The 26,045-nt window shown below is 47.5% G+C and overlaps 1 protein-coding gene across 12 annotated transcripts in view; it reads right to left on the reverse strand.

Moving 5' to 3' along the window:
- Positions 1-26,045, reverse strand: part of LIPE (lipase E, hormone sensitive type) — a 338,475-nt gene that overhangs the window by 21,823 nt on the left and 290,607 nt on the right. For 9 of the 12 annotated variants that reach the window (XM_069640970.1, XM_069640969.1, XM_069640975.1 and 6 more), the window contains 2 exons: positions 1,430-1,579; positions 1,033-1,131 (listed from right to left, as the gene is read on the reverse strand). In XM_069640970.1, coding sequence (XP_069497071.1) covers positions 1,033-1,131; positions 1,430-1,579 — 249 coding nt within the window. The remainder of the gene's footprint in view (positions 1-1,032; positions 1,132-1,429; positions 1,580-26,045) is intronic. The other 3 variants (XM_069640977.1, XM_069640979.1, XM_069640978.1) reach the window with 1 other exon arrangement.

Genomic DNA, 26,045 nt, shown 5'->3' on the forward strand with positions numbered 1-26,045 from the left:
TCATAGTTGGCAGCATTGTTGCATCTAACATCAAAGACCCAGCCCGTAAGGTGCGTTATGCTTTTACCACTTCTTTCCTTCAACCTACCCCCAACAGTGCAGCCACACACAAGATAAAGCATACTACTTTTTTTCTGAATATTATGTTCATGTCTATACGCTTTATGAGAGCAAGCAGGATTTAAATAAAGCAAGTCCTCCCCCATATGTACATCCAAGGGTTAGATCTAACTTACAATGATGGCTTTGAGAAGGGAAAAGGGGCAAGCCAAAAGCAGGCATCATGACAACACCATTCAGCGACTGCTTGCACTGTGATACAACTGGGAGTGCAGGCAGTGACAGGAAAAAGAAAGGCGGGCATGTACACGAACATTAAATCATGCAACTGATGGCTTAACGAGGCCAAGGAATCATAGGTGGGGCCCGGACCTACACATCACATTGTCAGGCAGCAAACAAAGACGACAGAAAAACACTTGACTCGTCTGAACAATATCTGCTACATTAAGTCAGTTATACATTGTAAGGCACTTTGAGTTACTACTTGGAGTCGGCCTCCTATACTTCACAAATACCATTGCCATTTTGAGACATTATCCGCTCAGCCAATTTGAATGTCTATACATGCAGTTGGACATTTTGGAACACCCAACGACGACAACTCCTTTACAGGGCTGGGTGATTGGATCACTAGACTTAGAATCCGCAATCTTGGACAAGTACTCGGATTCAGTCCTTTTGTACCATAGTAGTCAGTAATGTGCCGTCATGTTACACAGTATCCAGGTTCTTGCCTGGCAGCTACGTTAGAAAATTCTTTCTGCATGGATCAAAACTGCACAGTTTTGTCTTTAAAGGAATTTCGAAGACTAACATATAAGAATGTCTTAGCAGCTTTCTGTGAACATCCCATCTGCCTGATTAAATATAACTGAAACATTTGCTGAGAGGTCATGTGTTTTTCCCCACGGTGTTCACGAACAGGAAACCTTCCATGCAGGGTTAGAGTGAGTTCAAAAGACATCCTACCAGACATCAGCGAGGTGGAAAGGCCAGGCTTTCCTGCACGCAGCACACACATCAGAATGGTCAAAGGTTGTGTGAGGCACTCCCACAGGCGGGAGCCAGCTGCAGAGACAAGACTAAGCCTGAGACAGGAGATGCAAAAGATGCAACATTTGGGCAGGTTTTGCAGGGGATGAGGTTAATTGGAGAAGAATGATGGAGGTGAGAGGAAAGAGAAAGAAGAGGTGGTAGGTAATAAGGGATAGAGGAATCAGTGACATCATAAATGACTTGTTAGCAGAGAAAGAACCAAGAATGTGCAAAGACAAGATGGATGTGCAGCGGAGGGAGTGGGAACGGAAATGGGATGTACCACATACAAGAGAGAAGGGGAGTGCTGATCTGCCATTGTATTGCTTACCTGTACCCCTCCCAGCCTCCAGGAAGGAGCTGAGCCAGGCAGAAGCACTTGACTTGATGTCTCGGAAGAATAGTGCAGTGTCTCGTTTAACAAGGCCCATGGTATTAAGCTTTTCCTGGCTGGAATCATTGGAGTGTATGTGATCTGTTCCTAGTAAACAAAAAGAGTTCAAGTTAGCTTGAAAGCCTCAGACAAGTGGTCAGGTGGGCTTGTATGTTAGGCTATCTGTATATAGAAAGACACATATGCAGGGGACAGGTGTTTCATTGTGATCCGACTATCAATCAACATCTATAGAGTGCAAAGCTAACTGATCTAGCAATAAAAAAACACAGATGCAATGGACAGAAGCTAGAACATCTCCTATCCAAACTTGGGGGTGCAGCTATAGAGGCACACAGAACAATTAATAATTCATCTCCAGTACTCATGACGCTCCAGCTCTAGTATATCTGGTATTACACATACCCTTTTCTCATGAAGCATCAATGCCTACTTCTGTTGAGTCCGAAATAATTTTTAAGAGTTTCTTTTTGGTATCTTGAAGAGTCTCCTAACCTTTTGTGCTGTCTTTTAGATAGTTTAGACTTTTTTTTCTGCTATCAGAGAAACTTTTACTGATATCTCCCAACAACTGCAAAGCATATGTCCCCCAGCACGCTGCACAGAGCCACTACATCGATCTCCCAGCTGGGGACACAGTTCAACCTGCAGCAACTGGGGGAGGCTATTCCCCTTATAAAGATGGCCGCCACCCCGGAGACCCAGGCGAGAAGGAAAGAAAGGCCTTCTGCCTCTGCTGCACTTCCGAATGTCCTGCATCCCGATTGGGCCATCTCCCCGGCAACTGGCCAGTCTCCCTCGAGCTGGGAGGCAAGGCCGGCCCTGAATCAAGGCCCTGTTGTAAGGCCCTGGTGCCTGTCTGTGCCTGTATTGCCGGGCCAGCCTGACAGAATGCTGCGCTCCGCTCTGATACCGGAGTTACCAGCCCTTCATCTCCTCCTAAAACCCAGCCGATCATGCAACCTGCCTACTACTACTCTTGTTGAGGTAAGAGGCGCTGCAGCACCTCATTGACCTCTTCCTGCTGACCTGCCCGTCTTACAGCAACGCCCACTGCCTGCTCTCCCCCACTCTACGTGCAGTGCAGACCTCATTTGCACTGCGTTGGGCTGCTCCTGCAGGGCTTCGCTCACCTCGTAGCCCCACTACGCTGTTGTACCGACCGGCGAAAAATATTCCCCTCCTGCCGCCAACACCTTTTGTAGCCACTTTTCAGGGGGAAGGTGCTAGGGTGCCCTCCATTGCACCTAACCTTACTCATGACAAAACCCCCATTGTTCCCTAAGGCCCCCGAACGCTGCTGACACCCATCCTACTTGCTCTACAGGGAGAGGGCACTACCTTTCCATCTGGTGCATAAATGCTGCCTCCTCACATGGACCCAACCAGACTCCAATACCAACTGTGACTATAAAGCCTTACTCTGGCCGAGTTGCGCACTGCATTGTACACTTACCTTGGGTTGTGCCCCATTCTCCTGCAGTTGGGCACCACCCAACCCCACATCCATCCTCCTGTGTAAATGTATTTTTCTGCTCTACCATGCACTGCAATGTTGATTTGCCTTGCATCTTGCCCCATGCTCCTGCAGATGGCCTCCGCCTGCCCCCATTACCATCCTTGTGCAAATCTGCTTCTCCTACCACTGCAGCGCTCTGCCATGTTGATTTGCCATGTGTTGTATCCAATGCAACTGCTGATGGGCTCTGCAAGCCCCCACTACCTTCGGTATGCACAAATGCTCTCTTTAGTTCAGCTGTGCACTGCAATGTTGAATTACAATGTGTTCTGCCCCATGCTCCTGTACACGGCCTCCACCTGGCCCCATTACTATCCTTGATGGAACTTGCCTGTCCACCCACTGCTGCGCATTGGAAAGTTGCTTCACAGTGTGCTTTGCCCTACACTCCTGACCTCCCACGCCTGCCTCCCATTCCACCATTGAGTAGAAATACCTGTCTCAGCATGGCAACACCCTGCATTGTGGCCTTACCCTATGCTACACCCAGTGTACTCATTGCAGGCCTCCTCCCACACCATTTCTTCCAACACTGTACTCATCAGAACCACTTGTGACCTCCAGCAGCCACTCTGCCTCCCACAACCAGGGCCCGATGACTCCATTTGGCACCCAGATCCCCGACACAACCCGCATCACACCCAATGATGATGCACCACCTCCACCGTCTAGACCATCCACCAGGCATCACATAACCCCGCCTACGGCAGTGACCTCCTCCACTGCTAACCAGTCACTACCATGCTGGGGCTCATCCCTCCTATTTGGACTCTGATCTAGAACACTCACTTCCAACAACAGCTCAAGTAACCAGATATCAGGGCTCACACTACCATGCATAGACGCACCTGTACTATGAAGAGAGGGTCCCTGGACTGACCCTCTTCACCCCTATAAACATGACAGCCCGAAGAGTCAGCGATGCAAGATGCCAGTCCCTGTCTGTACAGCCCCCAGGAGGGCCAGTGACAAATATATATGCAAACACATATTCTCCCAGACAGCCATTCAACTCTTATCCTGCTAATGTCATCATGGATACAGGTGCCCCAACACGGATTATGGATCCAGACGCCTCAATGGACATGATCGACTGAGGACAAATATCCTGCGGTGCCAACGTCATTAGAGACACCACAACATACTAACATTAGCCATGAATAACATGCTTACACAGTTCTGTAGATAGAGGACAGATACATATACACACTGTCAAAAGCTTTTATTATTTTTTCTCATTAGCCAAACGCAGAAAAGAAAGGCAACAAGCGATGCAGAGCAAGTGTGCAGATGCTTAATGCAACTAACCATATGGAACTACAGGATCATATAAGGGACCTGGAGGAGCCATGATAATATTAACCTATAAGGAGAATAGCACAACATAGAGATATAGTAATTATAGCATAAATATAGTAGAGTTACATGAAGCCACAAGCCTCAGAACGAAAGGTGATGCAAAGCAGAATTAGACTGCACGAAGAACCAGGCCAGGGTTTGCAGCCAAGGTCGGAGACAAGAAGCACATTCCTAAGCTCAGAGATAAGGAGCAATCTGCAGAAAAACTGAATAAATCCTCACTAATTGCAGACCAGAAGGCTACATTTCTCGGTCTTCGCCCACGTGGTGCAGCCAAGCCGAACAATGGCCAGTTACCCGTGGTGAGAAGAGGAGCAGTTCCCAGCAAAACAGACACAAAATTATACATATATTGTTTTAGAACATTGCAACCCTGCAGGCACTCTCAAAGGCAAAGTGGTAACACTGACGGCTACATTGAGAACACAGTCTTTCTCATCACCTTGAAAAGGTGCACTGAGTGCTGAGAACAGAGCAGGGTCCCAGGCCTGGAGAGATCAGCTCCAGCCATTCAGGGAACAAATCCAGGGGTGGATGGCAGAGGGTAAGGGCTAATGGTAATCCTGCAACAATGTAATCGTTTTTTGGGGAAGGGTCAGGCAAGCCACCTGAAATGCGAGGTCCAGTAGAATAACCTCAATATGTTCCAGCTATTGGTGATACCACCCCAACCACCCAATCAGGCAGGCTCTTATGTTTTTCGGGAAGAGCTGTGATTAGTGATGTCAGAATGTCTGAAAAGCTCCTGACATGTGCTCATGAGCTGTGATTGCGGGAACTTTCCATTTGTCCTGTATGATCCCTCTTGGTTAGGGAAAATAAAGGACAGTTCTAACTTGCCCTTGGCTGAGTCCTCCGTTTGTTTGCTGAGGGAGGGTTCTTTGGGCCCTGGGTGCTCTGAACGGTAACTGCATAGTGTGAACCAAGGTCCTCTCTGGTATACCTAGCCAACAACTATACAACTATCTAGAACGCTCATCACCACTACTGACTTGTACCACCCACTACCAGGAACCCCAAGACCAATACTGCAAACTAACCATCCCCCGCCAATGTCCGCCATCAGCACACTGCAAACCCCACACAGTTCACTAGTACTGTGATGACCTCTTGACAAACTCCCTTAAATGTGCACTTATCAATGTTAGATCTCTAGGTACTCACACGGTCGAAATCCATGCCCTGATCCTTGAACACCACCTAGACATCCTAGCCACCACAGAGTCCTGTCTCCATGACGCCCCCGGTCCCCTTGCTCTCCGTGGCCATTCCACCCAACTACGGAGTTTATAGATCTGACAGACTAGATGCAGTAGGAGGAGGGGTGGCCCTCAGTTAAATCTACCCTACACATCAGAACCTACCCTCTACCTCCCACTCCTGGGTATGAAATGTCACTCCTGAAACTGACCACTGACCCTCAAACCACATTTAACCTGCTCCTGATTTACAGACAATGTAACAATCCTAGTGACCAGGAGACAGACATCCCGCTCCTTATCCCAGCCATTCATGAAACCAGTTACAAAATGCATCATCCTGGGAGACCTCAACCTAGGTTACAACGATGCCACAGACCCTAAAGCAGCTGCACTTGCCACTTCTCTCAGTGATGTGAGCTTCACCCAGGATATTACTTCCCCCACTCATTCAAAAGGACGCATCTTAGACTGGATCCTCTCGGTTAACTCTAATATCCACATATCTTCCATTGATCCAGTAAACTTTGGTCCGAACACTTCCTCATCCTCTTCAATCTTTCCTTGACAAAGCTCCATAAAACCCTGGAACTGGCGCTGAATCCTACACAGATTTGTTACACATGCAATCTGAAGCACCAGGAACTGAAGCCACAAGCTGACGACCTGCACAGTTACAATGCTCTGCTAGGAATAGGGACTGCTGCAGTGAGGTATACCAGGAGAGAGCTGGTCAGTCCACCAGTAGGCCCAGGGACACTTTCAAAAGGTCAGCAGGCACGGATCCTCAAGCAGGGGTTAAGACTGGTTGCTCCCATGGGTCCAGGGGTCGAAACACCAACAAAAGCCTTATGATCAGGACAGAGGAGCATTGTTTCACCGGGACAACACTGGAGTCGATGCTGGTCAGCTGCAGGGGTCGTTCTCAGGTCAACAACATCTGCTCTTCTTTTTGGAAGTCTTGGCTCCAACAGTGATCTGATGAACAGTGCCAGGAGCCTTCCTTTTATACTAGATTCAAGCTTGGAGCAAGCCCAAGTCCACCAATGGAAAGGGTCTCCACTATTCAAACGTTCAGGGGCTATCCAATTATGGATAGCCACTGGCCACATCTGCCTGGCATCAAGACATTCAAGCAGCAGGAATGTGGATTGAGACTACACAGTCCCAGCCCCTTCCACTGGCACACAAACTGGAAGACACAGACACACCACATATCTCGCGAAAGCTACAGCATTACCCAAGAAAAGGGTTTCCATGCAACGTATTTCCTGACCTGAGAAGGCAGGAAAAAGGCCAAAGAGCAAGCGAAAAACGTGACACGGCCATTTTAGGGTGCTAGCCACCTTTAATAGCCATTTGAGGTAAATGCAAAAGTCACAAATAAAATGTCATAAAACAGTACAAATATCACAGCTGCCACCAGCTTATTTTAGGCACATTGTGAAAGTAACCAAAGATCCATTATATAAAAACTTATAAAGATACAGAGTATCCTAACGGTACTTCACTGTAAGGTAATGTGTGCAATTGTAACAATACAAGAATTCATAAAGCAAGACATAGTCCCTCAGTACGGACAGTCTTGGGGACTATTCAGGTTCCTCATAAGAACAAGCAAAACAGGCAAGGGAAGTAAAGCAGAAGGATTGACTGACCCCCAAAAAGTCAGCACAGGGTTCAAAATAAGCAAAAAGAAAGGGCCTCCCATAAAAATTTAAGGAGGGAAAGGTGCAAAAATAAAATCCTTTCTTTTAAAAAATCTTTTATTTCCATACTTGCCATTTCATACAGTTTCAAGAAACAAAACATCATAGTCCATTGGAATGTGTACAAGATTTAAGCATGGACAGTAGTAAACCTGCAAACTAGAGTGCAGCAATTTCATACATACTATTATACCTTGCAATTCGGCTTTAACATGATAAAGCACTATTAAAGATCAATTTGGCAGTGCCTTTAACGTGAGTAGGCATGCTCCAACCGTGGAGCAGATGTCTTTAGGACGGAAAGCACCCAGTTCCTCTTTCTCATTGGCCCAGATAATGTCCTTCATCCATTGGTGTTTGGTTGGGGTCTTTTGATGTGTCCAGTTGCGCAATACTCATATTTTCACCAATAAGAGACACAGATTTAGGAACCTGCATTGCATATGTCCTGGGCTGCTTGTTCAAAAATACTAAACAGACTTGCAATTGGGCCAAGGCAGATATTGACTCTTGTAATATTCTCCAGCGTAGACACACTTCAGCCAAACATTTACCTAACAGGGGGCAGGACCACAAGACGTGAATATATGTTACATTATTATCGCCACATCGGAGACAACCACATTAGAGTCTTGCACAAACAGCCTCATTCTAGCAGTGTCTTTAATTGGGGAGTCTAAAGCACACGTGTAGAGACACTTCATGCATCAGCTTTCACATTACGCTCCATGTATCCTCAGTTATGTCGGTATTGAGGTCCCTGGCCCATTTGTACCAGTTTTTGGTTGTTGCACCTGGCTTTTGGTTGATTATTACCTTGTACAGGGTTGATACAATTTTCCGACATCCTGCTGAACATGAAAGGAGGGGATCTACAATAGGTTCTGCTGGGAATAGGAATGATTTTGCCTGAAGGACAGTGTGCATCCTATAGTACTGCAACCATAGTCGTGATTTGTGCCGTGAGGTGGTCAGTATAGCCTGTTTGTCAACAAAATGGCCAATCACATACAGCTCACCCATTGTCATGAAACTACGCCCATCCCAGCCCAGTTTTGGATTAAAACCGAATCAAGAGGGGGGCGAAGACAGCCCCAAAGGGGGACATCTCTACAGTATGGACATTCTGATTTAATCAGCCGCAAGATTTAACTGCACACCGAAAGTGTTGTTCTTACCAGGTCAAATGGCATTCTTTGGAATACACAAAGGACAGCATTAGAGACTTACATTTCTTTCCTCAGCTGCCTGTTTCTCAATCCTGACATGCAGATACACGGAGTCTTACGGGAATCAGTATGATGCATTGGGCCTTTGCCACCATAGAATATATTTTAAAATTAGGTGCTGTGAAGCCACACCTTTCATATGGTTTAGTAAGATCAGACCATTTCAGACGCATAGCCCCAGAGAGCCACATGAATTTCAGGATCGCTGAGTCTAGCTCTTTGACAAATGATCACCCTGCCCATATCAGTATACTTTGAAATAGAGCAGTTTTGGAAGTATAACAATTTTCAGCAGAGAGATTGGACATGCCATACAGATTGGTATCTAAGCGCAGCATTATAAATTAGCAGTTAAGTGGGGCATGTGGGTCCCCATAGTTGTGGCTGGAGAGGGCAGTGGCATTCCTGGAGATGTTCACTCCTAAATATTTTATAACTTATGGGTACAAAAGGAAAGTCTATAGTGCTTGGTGGCTTAGTTGTTGCTTCTGTCAGGGGAAATATTTCAGACTTATAATTGTGCAGACCTGAGAACATGCAGAAGCGTATAACATCTTGCATAATGGGATCAAGATTAGCTTGTGGGTCCCTAATGAACAGGATGGTGTCATCCGCACACAGACATATGTCTGAGGCTCCTGCTATCCAAATGACTATGTGAATGCTTTTGTCTAAGGAGGTCCGCAAGAGGCTCAATGATTTTTGGCAACAGGAGTGGGGAAAAGTCACGTATGCCTCTCTTGATGAGAATAGTATCTGACATCTGACAATTGGTGTTAACCCTAGCAGTTGGGGATGAATACAGAAGATAAACATAGGAAATTAATCTTGGCCCAAATCCACATCGAGTAAGAAGAAGAGTGGACAGATATTGCCAAGAAAAAGAGCCAAATGCTTTCTGTATGTCCAGCCGTGCCGTAACTGCTTGGGGTTTGGCTCCATTTGCACCATCATATTGCAGATTCTCTGTATGGTAAGGGCAGTTGGACGCTGCGGGATAAACCAAGATTGATCAGGGTGGATAATATATGTAATTAAGTGCATCGGTCTATTTGCCAGTATCTTGGCAAACATGTTAACATCTGTTTTAATTAGCAATAGAACTCTGTAAGATCCGCACTCACCTGCAGGTTTGTTAGGTTTGAGTGGGGCGGTTATGATGGTGTCTTGCACACCTTGAGGACGTGAGAGCCGAGAATGAGCTTATATTGCTTGTAAAATTCAGCATTCAGTTCATCCAAACCCAAAGCCCTCTCTTTCAGGGTAGTTCATCTATTACTCAAATTACCTCAAATGCGATTGGAAAGTCCAGTTGTGTGTGGGCATCATGGGATTTCCTCTAGGCACTTTTCGAAATCACACCAGAAACATTACCTCTCGCCCGCTCGATCTGCCCATGCACCTTTGTGCTTGGTTCGCGTCTTCCGAAAAGCAGGACGTCTGCACAAGGCTCCGGTAGTGTTCGGGGACCCTTTACATCTCTCTCGGGATGCTTCTTCTTCGTTCGTCAGCGTCTGTGATCCTGGGATCCCGAGAGAGTTGTTCGGGCAGTAATCAGTGTAGTCCTGATGGCCTGGGCTACGTGCAGTTCTTCTCCCTCCTCTGTGCACAGCGTTCTCCTTCGGGGTACCTGGCAGGAGGGCAGATCTCCCTCATCTGGTTTCTCTCCTCGGGTACGGTGGAAAACTAGAGCGCTCACAACACTTCCCTGGAGTAATCATCATACTCTTGGTCATCTTTGTCTTCCCAGTACTTGTATTAACAATGTATGGAAGGCACATTTGATCTTCCTGTGCCCTAGTCCTATTCATTGCATTAGGTTGGCTGACTTTATAATAAAAGATATTGGCACTGGTTGGAAAGAGGGAAGGAGGGTTTTGCTTTGGCAAAGAGGGAGGATGCGACAGGGTGGAGGTATACCACATTTTCAGGGGATGGTCGTCCCTAATCCAATTAAGGGGCTTCTCTTCCTATGTGATCCTCCCCCTGTGCACCACACCCAGGGGGACTACTGTACAGTACACTTGGCCCCATGGGAAAGGTCTCTCCCTAGGGGAGAAGGGACGACATCCACCAATTTGTACATCATCACCCTTTGTCCCAGCAAAACCTGCAACTATGCATGGGGGAGACCAGCTCCTGGCCTGGAAGATTCATCAAACCATCCATCAAAGTATAATCAAACAGTGTTGAAACGTGTGCACCATTTTACTGCAGGGGTTTCAGAAACATGGGAAAGTGACGCTGTATCAAACCAAAGTACAATAATAGGGTTGGAATCCAAAACAGGTTGAATGCAAATTAGTTCGGTGAATGAGCCACATGGGTGACTGGTCGCTTGTGCCATGGGCCGCTTCTTTCTCATAGCATCTTTTTAAATCCCAGGAATGTTTTGCGTTCTTGATGTACGGCTACAGTAAAATCATGGTAGATATACACCCTATTGGATGTAGGCCACCCTTTTCTCTCGCCGCTCGCAGGATGGCATCTCTGTCTCTATAATTTAGCAGCCGAGCAATAATTGGCCTGGAGTGTGTCCCAGGCTTTGACTGCGGGGCCTGTGATCTGTGGCCACGTTCCACTTCTAAATTGGACTGCAGCTTAGGGTCATCAAGGATAGAAAGTAGGGTTTCCTCAACAAATTACAAGCCACCTTCAGGGTTCACTTCTGGGATTCCTATTATGAGTATATTGGTCGGGTGTGAGCTTGATTCCAGCTGCGTGACCTTGATTCCAGCTCGTCGCATTTCTGGAGGGTCGTGTGGACTTGTTTGGTAAGTGTGGAGAGCTGCGCTTTAAGGGTAGGCAACTCATCTTCCATCAACCTGACTCTCGTCTTTGCCTCTGTTATTGTTACTTCTATTTCATCTGGGGGTGCGTGCTGGTCTTTTTCCGCTGTGTTTGCAACTTTGTTGGGCGCCTTTGCAGTGGATTTAATAAGGTTGTCCATACTGCTTTGTTTTTTGCTGGTCTCCTTTGCCATTTCTACCGTGCTGTTACAGGAATGTAGTGCGCTGTGGCAGTGTGTGCTCGGATACTGTGGCCGGTCCCAGAACAATAAACAACTCCCTGGGTGGAGGGATTATCTGCCAAGCTCGTTCTGTGATACAGGCATCACAACCCCCACACCCCCACCCAGCCAGTGAGTCTGTCTGCGCCACTCCACAGGCAGGCCAGAGCTTGTGCCAGGCCGATCCAGGCAAGAGAGCATACGGCTAGTGGTTGAAAACAGAGCTGCAGGCCCCACCGGCTATGGCAGGTTATCCATCATGAGGTTTAGCTGGGGAGGGGTCATGCTCCTTGCCACTTCCAGACGACCTATGAGGATTGAGCAGAGCAGATTCACGCCCTGGTACGGTGGGTGTCCCCTGCCGAAATGGTTTGCGTATGGCATAATGAATCTGCAGCTCGGGGCAATTGAGTCGATTGAGCCGCGGAAGAAGTGGCTAGACCAAGCAACAATTATATAAATCTATAAGCTGCTTTGAGCAGTAGGCTTGTGGTGGGGACAGTAAGCTTGTAGTCCAGGGTCTATCACCATGGCACCGAGCTTCAGGCATAGTACTGCACCTTACTGCATCTTCCAAAGGCTGCAAGTCGGGTGGCCCCCATATATGGATCCTCTGTGCAGGTCGCACAAGTGTGGAGTTGCACAGCGTGCCCCGAGTGCTCTGGTACGGGGTGAGAATGCAACCCAACTCATGCAGCAAGCCCTCAATCAGTGTCCTCTACAGGGCGCTACTCAGCTCTGCGGACCAACGCCGCCTCTACTCGCGCTGAGTGCCACCCCTTACGCCGTCTCCATCCCTTTAGCTGGGCTCATACGCACTGGGTGTTAAATGCGTTGATGAAGGTGCAATTCGATGGATGAGAATTCAGGGTGCACTCTACCCCCAAAATAAAATCTTTTCTGACACACCACCCAAACCAATATCAACCGCCTCCACCCCTTCTGTTAATGGCTTTGCTCACTACTTTTCCTCTAAAATTGATTACACTCACAACAGCCCTCCTCTTGCTCCCTCCACAACCATCTTTCTGTCCAGCACCTCTCCCTACCTCTTTTACTCTCTACTTCCCCCTACCTCTCATATTCAATAAGCACTCCTTCTTAGTGCCAACCCATCTTACCCTTCTATCATTCCTTTTGCTCCCCGAATCATCTCCTCATTGGACTCCTCCCATCCGCCTTCAAATCTGCAACTGCCATACCCCTATTGCAGAAATCCTATTTATCACCAAGTGTTTCTCCTTCCCCATTATTCAATGATGCTTGAGAGGGTGGTCTTCGAGTGGATCAGTACATACCCTGGGGTAATAGCCTTGGCATCCACTTCAATGTGGCCTCCGTAGTAAACACCCCACCGAGACTGCACTCTTGCACGTCTCAACTTTCTCTGTAATGCTCACCACTTCAAAATCCCTTCTATACATATCCTTTTGGACCTTTCTGCCAGTTTTGAACACTGGCCACTCCTCTTTCCTCATCACTCTCCAGGCCCTTGGATTTTTGCAAATCTGTTCTTGCCTGGATCACGTCCTTCCTGGAAAGTTAGTCCTTTAAAATCTCTTGAAACTCACAACCCCCTGACAACCCCGCTTCCCTTCTACCAGTCTCCTAAGCGTCGGTCCTTGGACCTCTGCTCTTCACCCTCTATATTCAACCTCTACACTAGGAAAAACATCTCTTCTTTTGGCTTTCACCATCATCACTTTTTGCTGATTACACTCAATATTTTTCTAATTTCCCTCCTTCACCCCAGCAATCTCAGAGCTGATTACGAACTGCCTCACTGCAATTAGTCACTGGATGGCTTTCCACTGCCTCATGCTGAACTCTTTGAAAACCTAAAGCCATCTTTCTCTTGGTTTCTAATGCCATAACTCCATGGCCCACTCTTATTTTCTTCCCACCAGACCTTCCTCACCCAAAGCTCATAATCTGTGGGTTCTCCCTTGATAGCGACCTACTACATCACTAACACTGTCTCTGCTGCTCGTAATAACTTGCTCAACAATCAGAAAATGTGCCCATATCTTAATAACCACTCTACAAAAACTCTGATCTGCACTCTCGTGCTCAGCAAACTTGATTGCTGCTCAAGAATACTCTTTGTCTAGAGCAGGGGTCTGCAAACCTTTACACTCCAGATGTTTTGGACTACAACTCCCTTAACTCCTTACATTGACTATCCTGGGTAGCACTGATGGGAGGTGTAGTGCAAAACATCTGAAGAGCCAAAGATTTGCAGACCCCTGGTCTAGAGGAACGAAGGAGTAGAGAGCAAGGCCAAAGTCCTCAACTTTGCTACCCACACTCTCTACAATCTATCCATATCCACCCCCACTTCTACCTACCAGCAACATGCTAGTTGACTCTCATGCAAAACCACTCTCTTTTCAAGGTCCTTCCTCTAGTCTACAAAGCTACCAATGGTCCTGCTCCTCAGAAACAGTCCGATTGTATCCGTTTACTCACCATCTCTTTTCCCACCGATAACTCGCTGTCCGATACCTTCCCTGTGCATCCTCTCGCTTCCACTCTTTCTAGGGACTCTCCCCGCTCCACTTGATCCCAATTCCCATAACAATCAAAGCCAGCCCAACTGTTCATCTCTTCAAAGTTTGGCTTAAACTTCACTAACCTGCTAACGAGGAAGCTCCGCCTGCCCTCTGCTTCGCCCCACTACGCCCCAACCAGACGCAGTCAATGCTTCCAGTGATGCTTAATGATGTAAATTTGTATATTTAAATCATACTCCTGTTAGTTTGAAACACTTGTCCCCTCAGGTTAATTTACCTTTGAAAGTCACCTGGTTTTTTACATATATTTTGTTTGTTTGTTTGATCCCTGGTATACGTCCCACTTGTTTACCCCTCATAAACTGGCTCTCCACTTGTGGTAATCAGTGTGCTATTGTACTCACCCATAGTGGAAATGGCTCAACCATCTGTAAATGTGCCATTTGAAGTCATTTTTGATTGAAATGGACATCCATGTTCTTCAAACGAATACTAATACTTTGTGTTGGAGGGTTTAAAATTAGAATTGTTACTTTAGGAGCATAATAAGCAGTACATTTCCCTTTAGTTCCTAGGGCAAGTAATTGTCCTGAACCCCATTTGTTCCCCTGCTGCTAGTCTATATTTATGATCCCCAAGCTCAGAAATGCAGCTATCACGGAACTAGTCGTTTCATGCTGTCTAAATTATCACCATAGACCATGTACGTATTCACAATAAAAAATGTTACCATAATTTAGCCTACACATCTGCTAAGCAATATGCTGTTGTCTCTCAAGGGGTAGTAACTCTTACTGACAAACTGCAGATGGCAAAACTGCTCACACTTGGCTTGCACCTGTCCATGAACGTGTTTCCGCATGGCGCTGCCAAATCTGTACCTTGTCCCAGTCCTAAGTGTTAGGAAAGATTTTCCTTTTTCTGCTTTCCTCCCATGGACTGTAATGGGACACCTTTTCTTTTTGCTTTGTTGTGAACCCTGTACTGACTTTTTGGAGAAGCCTTCTGCTTTACTTCTAATGTCTGTTTGCTCATTCTTATGGGGAGACTGATCAGTCCCTACAACTATCAGTACTGATAGACTATAGGCCTCATTACACGGTTGGCAGTAACCCTTTGGTGCTGCTGGCGGATTGCCGGCAACCTCGTAACACTGTTTCCGCTGCACGATATCCTGGTGCCATCAGGATATCCCAAGTGTCGTCAGAACGGTAAATCCCCATTCCCATGTAGTCTGATACATGGGAATGGGGACACCGAAGCACTGGCAACGTTGGCACTGGCAACGTTGCCAACAGTGCCAGTGCTTCAGTGAGAAACATGCCGGTAGGGATCCGTGCCCATACCAGCATTCTCGTAGTATGGCGGTCTTGGAATGAGGCCCCATGTCTCGCTTTGTGAATTTCTTGTATTGTTACAATTGCAAACATCTTTTTAAAGTGAAGTGTGGTTAGGATACTTGTATCCTTGTATCTTTGTCTGCAATAGTGTTTTGGTTGTGAAATAAACTAGCAGTATGGGGTGGCACACTCGTTGCCTCCCAAAAGTTGTGTTTCACATCAACTAAACATCCCCCCCTTCCACCTCCTCCGTTGAAGGTGCCTCCTCGGGATGGTGCACTGTTTCCTTGGATCGCAGCATCGCAGCTGAGATTTTTTCCATAAGATACAAGTCTTTGGCTGTCCCTACCATTCTCCCACCGTGGGGAGGTGTACTCTCTTCCAATGTCTGGCCCGACGGGCCCTTGCTGCTAAAAGTAAGAAGTGTGCCAGTGGCAGGAGCTTTGTCCATTGTTCATCTCTAAGATGGGATCCAACCTGTAGAACCCGCCCCCCGCGTCTCTAATCCAACCCAGCACTTCCGTCCAGTACACCTGCACCTTGCGGCACCACATATGCCAATAGTTGGCTCTTTCCCTGCACCCATGCCAACAATGTGGGTCGACTGCCAGGTACATCCTAGCGAGTGACATCGGGTTGCATTGCCATCTGTGTAACAATTTTATGGCGTGCATTTTGTATTGGTAGGAAATCGAGGTCTTGAAGGCCCTCCCACTGATCCGTGCCCAGAGTCCATCCCCCAATTCCTGGCCCAAGTCTCTCGCCCATTTTCTCTAAAGCTACTTGCCCCTAGGTTCTAGCAATGCCCCATAGAGTAGGAAAATGGGCCCCTTTATGTCAATGTGCGTGTCCAGGAATTTCTCGACTGGAGTGAGGTCTCTCCGAATCAAAGGCTCCCATTTTGCGGACATAAATATACCTTTCAATCTTAGGTAGAGAAGGGGGGATAGTGTACTAATGCCCAGCGCCTCTTCCAGGTTCTGAATACTTATGAATTTGTCCTCACGTATCAGCTGGCCAACCATAGCGAGCCCCGCTTCAAACCAGGTCTGGTATTGCCCTACCTCTGGGATTGCATCTCTAACCTGTGGTGCCCAGATGTGGCTCATTGGTGAGGGTCACGTAGTAATCAGTTCCCTTTTGCGACCGCCCACTCAAGCTTCCCACATAGTCCCCAGATGGGGATAGTTTCTTACCTGTAACTCCATTTCTCCAGCATTAACCGCTCTGTAATGCAGGGACCAATTCTATAGCCCCTCTTTGTAGCATAAGCACTACTTCCTGTTGCAACACGCTCAGGTGGGGTTGAGCCAAAAACGCTGGTGGAATATGCGGAGGGTTGCTCTTGAATTGCAGGGAGTGTCCAAACCTTACAGTGTCCAGCACCCACTGATCTGTGGTTATTTGCTCCCATTCGTCGACACAATGAGATACCCTGCCTCCCAGGACGTTCTCCAGAATTGGTATCTTTCATGGATTCACAGGACGGTCATTGTTGGTCTTTGGCCTGCTTATCTCTCGACGACGAGTAGCCTGTCCTCTTCCTGGAGGTCTGGTAGTCTCGGCGTCGCTTCGCTGCTTGAGAAGCCCGTCTGTAGCCCTGCGAGGAGTATGCCGGCCTATTGAAAGACCTGTCTCTTGATGCTGAGAATCGGGAGTTCCCTGATGCTCCCCTAAAGGGGTGAAAAGAACGAAAATTACTTCCACTCTGGAGGGCACCCAAAGAACGCGCCGGGTCAGAGTCCTCCTTCATGCCCTTTAAGGCCTCATCCACCTTTTCGCCGAACAGAAGGTCTAACTCAAAGGGCATATCCAGCACCTTGTATTGCACCTCAGGTCTAAAGTTGGTGCATTTAAGCCACGCTTGTCTTCGTAGAACTACCCCGTTTTTGACTTGCTTAAACACAGCGATGTTTATAGAATGATTTGAGGCCTCTTCACCCTCTCGGACGAGTAACATCGCCGCTTTCCTATGTTCTTCTGGGAGATGCTCTAATATGGGTGCCAACCGGTGCCACATCTCTCTATCATACCTGGCCATTATAGCCAGAGAGTTGGCCGCCTTCACTGTCGTTGCCCCCACCGACAACACCTTCTTGCCAAAGGCATCTTGTCTCCTGGCCTCGTTCTCCGGGGGAGTCGCGCATTTGTGCTGGGACCTTGCTTTTCTCGCCGCAGCCGTTGACACCACCGAGTCTGGGGCTGGTTGGGAGGATAGAGATTTGGGGGTGGATTCTGGAGCCTTAAATTTCTTCTCCAGCCTACCTTTTATTGCGGGCTCTGAGAAAGGATGACGCATCGTCTGTAAACCCTCCTGCCACACATGATACAGGATGGGTACGGAGAACACCGACCTCCTTCTCTTTCCCATGTGGTTGAATAGAAAACAGTCATTTTTCTCTTCCTCCTGAGCCAATTTGAATTCGGTACACGCTTTGCTCATCATGGCGTGGAACGACCCAATGTCGTCCGGGGGAAGACGGCTGAGCTGGGCTCCTTGGGGTTTCGAATTCTGCCTCCGACTCCCAGGTTGGATCCCTAGAGGGGGATAACGAAACATCCTATAAGGACCCTCTGAGTCCGGCAGCTCTCCTTCCTCCTGGCGTGCACCTGTGAGGTCCTCATGCGTCGGTACAGCTGTCGACATTGTCGGAGTTGGCTGACGGGAAGGGCCAGGTTCGTCGACGGTCGATTTTGCCAGAGTTGCCACTTGAGATAATCTCTTGTCCAATTTCTTTAACAAGGTCTGCAATGTGGATAGAACTTCCAGTGATAGAACAGACTGCGGGTTAAGAAGAGGGGTTGTAACTGGGATATTAGTTCCGCTGGAAAGAGTCAGCTTGCTAACCCCTTGTAACCTGAGCTCTGCAGGCCCAGCTATCCTCTCACACTCCTCATCCACAGAGGACACAGACAAGGCCGCCTCTTGTTGCAGCAAAGATTCCGGTAAAAGCGGGTCGAATACCTCCGGTCGCCAGGCCTCCTGCGGGATCTCCGTCGACGAGGCTAAAGTTGGGCCAGTTCCCTGAGGCGTTCCCGCCTTTTTTGAACTTGACCTGTGTTTCTCAGACTCTCGACTCGAGGATGATCTACGGTGATCACCTGAGGAGGATTTCGGCTTTTCCTTTCTCTCCTTCGACGATGGTGATGATGATGTTTTCCTCAGTGAAGATTCCCTTGCGGAATGGCTTCCCGATGACATCTTCTCCGCCCGGCGTGGTTTCTTCACCAGGTGTTCAGCTGATGCAGAACGGCAGGGGGCCCCTGAAGAGTTTGATGCCGACTCCGGTCTTTAAGAGTCTTTTGGGAGAAGCCCTTACATATGTCACACTTGTCTGCCGAGTGGTGAGGGTGTAGACAATATATGCAGTCCATATGTCCATCCCCCTCATACACTTTCTTCAGCCCGCACGTAGCGCACGGGCGGAACAGAGCTTTTCCAGACATCAGGAAAAAATACAACGAACAACCTTGACAAAATAGATGACGCGAGGTGATCCCACTACTTTGGAAGACGGTTGAAATCTGAAGGGAGCCACGGGGGTGGGGCATTTATACTGCCACGTCCTATTGGGGCATGCGTGGGCAGCCCAGAAAACGACGTGGATAGGACACAAGTGTCAAAGTTTCCTAGGGAAAAACGGCTTTATAAGTGTACCGAGGGTTCCCAGTCTGACGATGGGGAATATTCTAAGCATGTGAATCCATGAAAGATCCAATGCTGGAGAAAGGGGTGTTCTCTGATTCTCTTCGGGAGCCTTTTTATGGGGACCCACGGCCATTCCCCCACTGTAGCTGGGCCCAGGTAATGGTTCTCAAGGTAAACCCATTGCTTATCTCCATCCTCTCTAAGATGAGGTGTCAGGGCCCGGAGTTGTGTAGCCCTGTAGTAAATCTGTGTTTTGGTTACTTTTACACCTAGGACGAGCTGGTGGCAGTGGATATTTTTCTACTGTCTTTTGTTAATTTTACTTGTGCATTTTTGCATTTACTGGTTTTTGCTTGCTCTTTGGCCTTCTTCCTGCCTTCTCAGGTCAAGAAATATCATGTATGGAATGCCCTTAACCGGGGAAAGTTACTGCTTTCGTGGGAAAGAGGCGGCTAGTGTGAGCCCGGATGTGGGGGCTTAGCTGTCTAGTCCCAGTACACATCGTGCAGATCCTTACCATTGGTGGGCTTGGGCATTTTCCCAGCCCAAATCATGGATAAAATGAGAGCTTCTGCAGCCAATTGACAGATCATCCTTGGAGCAAAGTCCTCTATGTAGAAAAACAGCCAGTTTTTTTGACGAACCCTGCAGCTGACCAGCACCAACTCCAGGGAAGTCCCGGGGACGTCCTGCTCCTCTGGTTAATCTCAAGAAGACCTTTGTCAGTGCTTCGAACCCTAGACTGGTGGGAACAACCAGCCTCGAGCCTTCAAAAGTGTTTAGTGGACTGACTAGCTCTCTCATGGGCGAATTCACTGCAGCTACTGCCGTGCCAAGTGCATCCTTACAACTTGGAGGATCTTCAACTTGTGCAACAAGATACATGCTCCTGTTTTTTCAGCATTCTTGCATCAACGGAACCTATGCTTGGCCTGCACTATTGTTCATTCATTGAAGATCGCTTGTCGCTACCTGAATTTTGTGATTCCTGTTGCAATACATCTTCTTAGCTCCCTGGAGGTGTCTTGAGTTGGTCTTTCATTCAGATGTTTTACTTCGTCTAGGTTTTCTACTGGAAGCTGTCTGGAACCGACTATTAAGCACCACAACTGCCCAAAACGAAATCCTGTGTCCAAATGCGACCTCTGCACCCGTGACCCCTGACACGCCCACGACTGAACCAAGCACAGGACATTGTGCCCCATCAGATTCCAGCAATGGTCTATGGAGTCTGGGGTGTATGTTAACTTATCCGTTTCTGTTTAGGGCTATATTGTTTCCACCATCCTCTGTCCTCCATAGGGTTACATGGACGTAAAGTCCTGTTCCTAAATCACTCTTTCCTGAGTTTGACAGGTGGAGGCTTGGTCAAGGATGCCTTCGTAGGACTATCCTAAGGACTGGGATTGAGTGACTTCACTTACCTGAAATTAAAATAACTTTTGGACTCTTAATAATTGTAACCACTGGCATCTTCAATCTCTTAATAAACCTAGCGATGAAGCATTTACTTTGGAACTGGTGACCTTTGAGCACAAGGACCCAAACCATTGTATGCTTGGACTTTATTATAAAAGCTAGGGAAGCGAGTGTCTTTTCTATTTGTAATGCATCCGAGTACTTACCTTTGTTTCCCTTGAACACTCTCACGTCCCTACCAAGACTAAGCCTTGCCACTCTGCTACCTACCGTGATTGGGCTTGACCAAATCTCAGTGTCTCCCTGATCACCATAACAGAGGTGATGCCGAAGGTGAGTACCTTGAACTGGTAGAGAACTTCCACTATCTTGAACCGCAGATATTCCCTGTGCACATGGAGCATTGAAATATGAAAGTATGCATCTTTCAAATCCAATGTTGCCATTTAGTCACCCCCCTGTTTTAGGAGGGGGGGGATTACTTCTTGAAGCGTGGTCATGCAAAACGAAAGATCTTTTTTGGCACAAGGAAGTATGTTGAATAAATACCCTTGTTTACCTGATTTGCTGGGACGATCTCTATGGCGTCCTTTTCCAGCAGTGCCTTTACTTCTTATAATAAAATGCACCTCTTTTCTGGTGTCATTTTCCTCTATCTTGGTGGGCTGTTGGGTGGTTTTTGTAACAGTTCGATACAATTCCCACCTGCCACGGTGGACAACACCCACTTGTCTGACGTTATCCCCACCCATGCGTGGGTTAAGTGTGAAATATGACTTTCTACTGGAGTGGCATGGGAGGGGACCTGTAGCGGTGCGTCATTGTTTGGGAGGGGTGTAGTCTCGCCCAGGTGATGCTCTGCCTCTTCCTCTAGATCTTTTATTTCCTCTTTGAAAGCCAGAAGAGGAAGATTGTCCTTACTACGGACCCCAAGTTGAAGACTGTCTGCCCTGAGTTTATCCGGAAGGGACTTGTGAATCCTGATCCCCAAACCTTCTGGAGTTTGAGGAGCCCAGTTGTACGTAGTAGGGCTTGTTTGTTAACAGGCCCAGGGATTTAAGAGTGTCATACTCCTCCTTTGCGGTCTTGAGGGCATCCTCGAACGTACATTAGGCTCCACCAGCATATTAAGGTGGGTGGCATGTGTACCTAGCTCAAAACCATACTGTCTGAGCCAGGCGTGGCGCTTGATGAGCATGCCTTCTACGATGATGCAGCCTGTATTGTCTGCTGCATCAAGATTATTTATGAGCATGCAGTTTGATACCCATTTGCCCTCTGCAATCGTACTTAACAATTGTGATTTCGGGGTTCTGGAACCACTTCAACCTGGTGTTCCAAGTCATCCCACTTGTGGCAGCCATAACTAGCTAGAACAGTAGTTAGGTTTGCTATTCATGCCTGAAATGCCGCTGAGAAGGTAACCTTCATTCCCTAAGTATAGCTTTTCTTGCTTTCCTTGTTTGGCAGGGCTTCAGCCGACGCCAGAGAAGTGCCTGCCCATTTCCTGTAGTGGTAATGACTAGTGACTCAGGTTTTGGCTGACCCCTAATGTACAGAGGGTCTCTGGGCGCTGGCCTTAATAATTTCTCTATTCTGGGGTTAACTGTCCTTGTGAGATTAGGCGCAAGCATGGAGGGCTGTATACGTCTTTGTACAGACTTTAACAGCGGCATGAAAAGGGGTAGCAGCCTTCCTGTCTCTCGGGATGTCCTCCACAAAGTCCTTGTCCACTTGTGCCTCTTGGGTGCCAATACTAAAGTGTTGGGCAGCCTTCAGCAGTAGTTGATTGTATTGTAGTTGGTTGTCTTTAAGTGAGAATCTGCTACAGGCTGGTCTTGGTGGTCAGGTGACTGGATGACAGATATCATAGTGATCGTAGTATTGGTCCCGACTATCTAAGTCTCCTTGAGAGCCAGGGTCTTGCGACCCAGAGAGATTTACATCATACATGTCCTGAGAGGGGTCTTGGTAGGTGGAGGCTGGGGCGACGAGGCAAGAGGTGCAAGGCTGTGGCTCAAGGCAAGGTTTTTTGACAGGGGGTTGATGTGCTGATTCCCCTGGTTGTGAGGCATCTATAAGGGACATTAGTTTTTCTGGATGCTTGTCCATGAAGTCGACAATATTCTTTAAAATCCTGATAAACTCTTCAGGAGTATAGTCACATGAAGGTGGAAAGCCCGACATGGTAGGGGTGGCTTGGAAGGGTGCCTGGTCCTTGTGATATTTGTCTACAGGGGAAGAAGCATCTAAAGCCTGCATGCTTTCTGAGGCTAAAAGGAGTCAAGAGTTTAAATTTTTTTGGTGTCTTAGCACTTAACAGGGTAGCTGGGATGTGTTTTTTTAATTAATTCTTGCATTTTCGGTGTTTGGGGAATGCTGATGCGCTTTTCAGCACCTGTTTTTCAGCTGGCAAAAGGAGGGCCGTTTTAACAAACCATGGGGTCTGTTTTCAGGGGCCTGTCGTGAGGCAAAAGTGTAAGCAATGGCCCAGAGGACAGGGAAGCTCTAGAGGCTTTTTCAGTGTGGGCTTCGAAGCTTGACGATTTTGTCGAATGTTGGCCATGGGTTATGTGCTTTATGTTCTTGTACGTGTGTGAGCTACGGCCGATGGGTGTCGTCTCTGTCACAGAGCCGCCAGACTGCTTATTAGAGTTGGGGCCAGCACATGGGGTTCTGACGAACCCTGCTCGCCTTCGGCAGTCACTAAGGACCTTGCTGGAGTCCTCAGTCACGTCGATGGAGGCTTCGGCCTGAACTGCGTAGACAGCCCAGCACTTGGTGCATCGATCTTTGAGTGTTTTTGGGCGGAAAAACTTGCATGGCAGGCAAAGCTTTTTGGGGTGATCCCTAGGGAGACAGTAATTGTACACTCGGTGCACGTCTTTCCACAGGAGTTTTTCGATGGCAGGTTGGGCAACATTTAAACAGTGTTTTGTCAATTATAAATAAAAAGGGCAGTTAGGTGAGGACAAAGGAAAAGGGGTGGCAGAATATGCATTCTCTAAAGAAATCAGTATGAAGACCCCCCCCCCTCTCCCTACTGTAAGGGCTGAAGCCTGAATAGCCTGTGAAGGACGTGTCTGGTTGTCGATTCAGTCAAGTCGTCGAAGATGGAGTGGTCTGTTGAAGGATGTCGAGCAGTTGGATGACACTGCGGCAAAAGCGAACAATAAGAAAAAGTGAAGTCTACGAATACACTTTCAGCTAATCAAAGGTATCAGCCTGGAAAGGAACTCTGAACTTGCGTCAGACCACAATGGCAGAAAGAAACAATCTAAGGGACCTTGATGCGTGAAGGACCATGCGTACAGTACATGTGTCACTAGCGATAGTATTACTAACACCCTGTCGATGTTCGTTTTCGAATTTCAAAAACAAATCTTGTAATACTTTGCGACTACCACTAGATGGCAAACTATGCACAGCATGCGATCTAAGCAGATCCACAAGCTCCACAAATATATATTACAGGGCCTGGCGGTAGAGGCCCTGTAGTTATGGCTAAGTTGCTCACCTCATAGAAAGAGAACCTTTTGGGCGGCTTACACCTTTGCTCACCCCTACCCCCCAACCGGACGAATCCTCACCAGACTTTGCGCAAATAGTATATGATCCCCTCGGAATGATTCTGTGAAATTTGGTGGGGTTTCATCAAAGGGGGGGGCAAAGTTATAGGGGGTCCCAAAATGTGTGGAAATCCTCACAGATACAATGGAATCTGCTCATGCCTACAGCCCAAACTGCTGGATGGATTTTCACAGAATTCGCACCAGGAGCAGCAGATTGGTCGCAAAAATGTGCTTTTGTAAATTTGGTGTAAATCCGTCCAGTAGTTTTTTTTTTTAAAACGCCCAAAAAGTACGCCATCTGCGTCCAGTCTCCCTTCCCTAGTCGGTCCACAGACACGGAACCCCCTGGACCAATCATGGTCCGGAGTGATGTCCGCGGACAAACGACACGCCCGCTGATTGGATGGTGAAAAGCATGAGGTGCGTCATATTTTTTTAAAAGGTCGCCATGTCAGATCTGTGGAAAATGGCCGGTGTCCGTGGATAGCCCAGTGGGGAAAGGTCTGGAAAACCATTTGGGGTTATTTGGTGGCCGAAAGAGGGGCTGGAGGAGGTGGGGGGTGGAATAAAGATAATATGGAGCTATTTTTCAAGGTGAAAAAAGTGGGTGCGGGTGCCGCCCAGTCCGCAGACACCGCTGAGAGCAACAATTTGGAAAACACATTTGGGGTTATGTGACGGCTGAAAGAGGGCATAGACAGGGTAGAGGAGTGGAATGAAGAACATATGGAGCTGTTTTATTGGGGGTGCAGTTGTTGCTCAGTCTGCGGTCCCATCTTACTCTCCGCTGACATATGGTTGGCAGCGGGTTCTGTGTGAGTTGTTATTTGAAGGTGTGTTATATGGCTGAAATCTATTGTAGGCCATGCCCCCAAAATCTGGCCATTGGCAACACATAGTATAGTCATATGTTTATAGAATATAGGTAATGCAGGGGGAGTACACAGTTTTTGTAATCTGGTGGAATGATATAGTTAAAGTGTATAAAGTACTTATGGTTGTAGTACAATTGAGGATAGTGCTCATTGAAGTCTTGTCCACCTTTCACACAGTGCATTGTTGAATCCCTCTGGTATGTACACGGCAGTGACAGCAGGGAATTCTGGTAACTGTAGTGTAGAGCCAGAGGGAGTTTCAGTCTCCTCTTCTCCGATCCACTCGTCCTTCTTACATACAAGTTCGATCTTAAAGGGCCATTCCCTTTTCTTTCAGGCGTTGTGGTTGATTCAGCATTGCCTGAAGCCAAACAAAATGAGGATACGTTATTTATTACTGGAGGCAGTCCCATACATGCAGATAAGGTAGGTTGCATAGGGAGTCCCTTGTGGGAATGAGAGTCATTGTAGCCTAATGGGGAAATGCCTCCCAGTGAGGTCAAACCTGCCCAGACCTCATGGGAAGGTCTTGCAAACTGGCCTCACTTCCCTAATCTCAAAGGGGATGGCTCCCTGCTCGGTAGAAGAGGCGAATAATCTCGATGTGTCACACCACCCAATCATTGCGAGTCACCATTTTACAAATACGGGTTATAGTTTTAGAGCCGACTCCAGAAATCCAAATAAAATGCTCATCAAATCTGGTCTTGGCTGCCTTTGCTTCAGGGTTCCTGGGCTCATGATATTCATACAACATATGACCACTTCTCCATGATTAGATATTTCATAGATTCACATGCTTAAATAATTCTCTGTCTCCGCAGGGAATCCTCTGTACACAAATGCCTTAGCACTGCATTGTCCTAAACACACAGAAAAGGCTTTTCACCTCTACCCTATCAATATCCTCTTAGTACTTTTTGCACTTAACCAGGGAGGTTGTAGGTTTAAGCCTCACAAAGGGCAGCTATCTTCAGATTGAAACCCCAGATGTATGTGCAGAGATACTATTCAATATCCAGTCTTGCAGAGGAGACAGGGGAGGCATGTGAATTTATCAAAGATACCAACATCAGAGAACAACAGTTGCAGGTAAGTAACTCATTCTTCTCCAACACAGGACTCTTTCATTGTAGCATGCAATAAAATAGGTGCCTATC

This window comes from Ambystoma mexicanum, chromosome 1q (assembly GCF_040938575.1).
Source record: "Ambystoma mexicanum isolate Mex_15411 chromosome 1q, UKY_AmexF1_1, whole genome shotgun sequence".
Lineage (NCBI taxonomy): Eukaryota > Metazoa > Chordata > Amphibia > Caudata > Ambystomatidae > Ambystoma > Ambystoma mexicanum.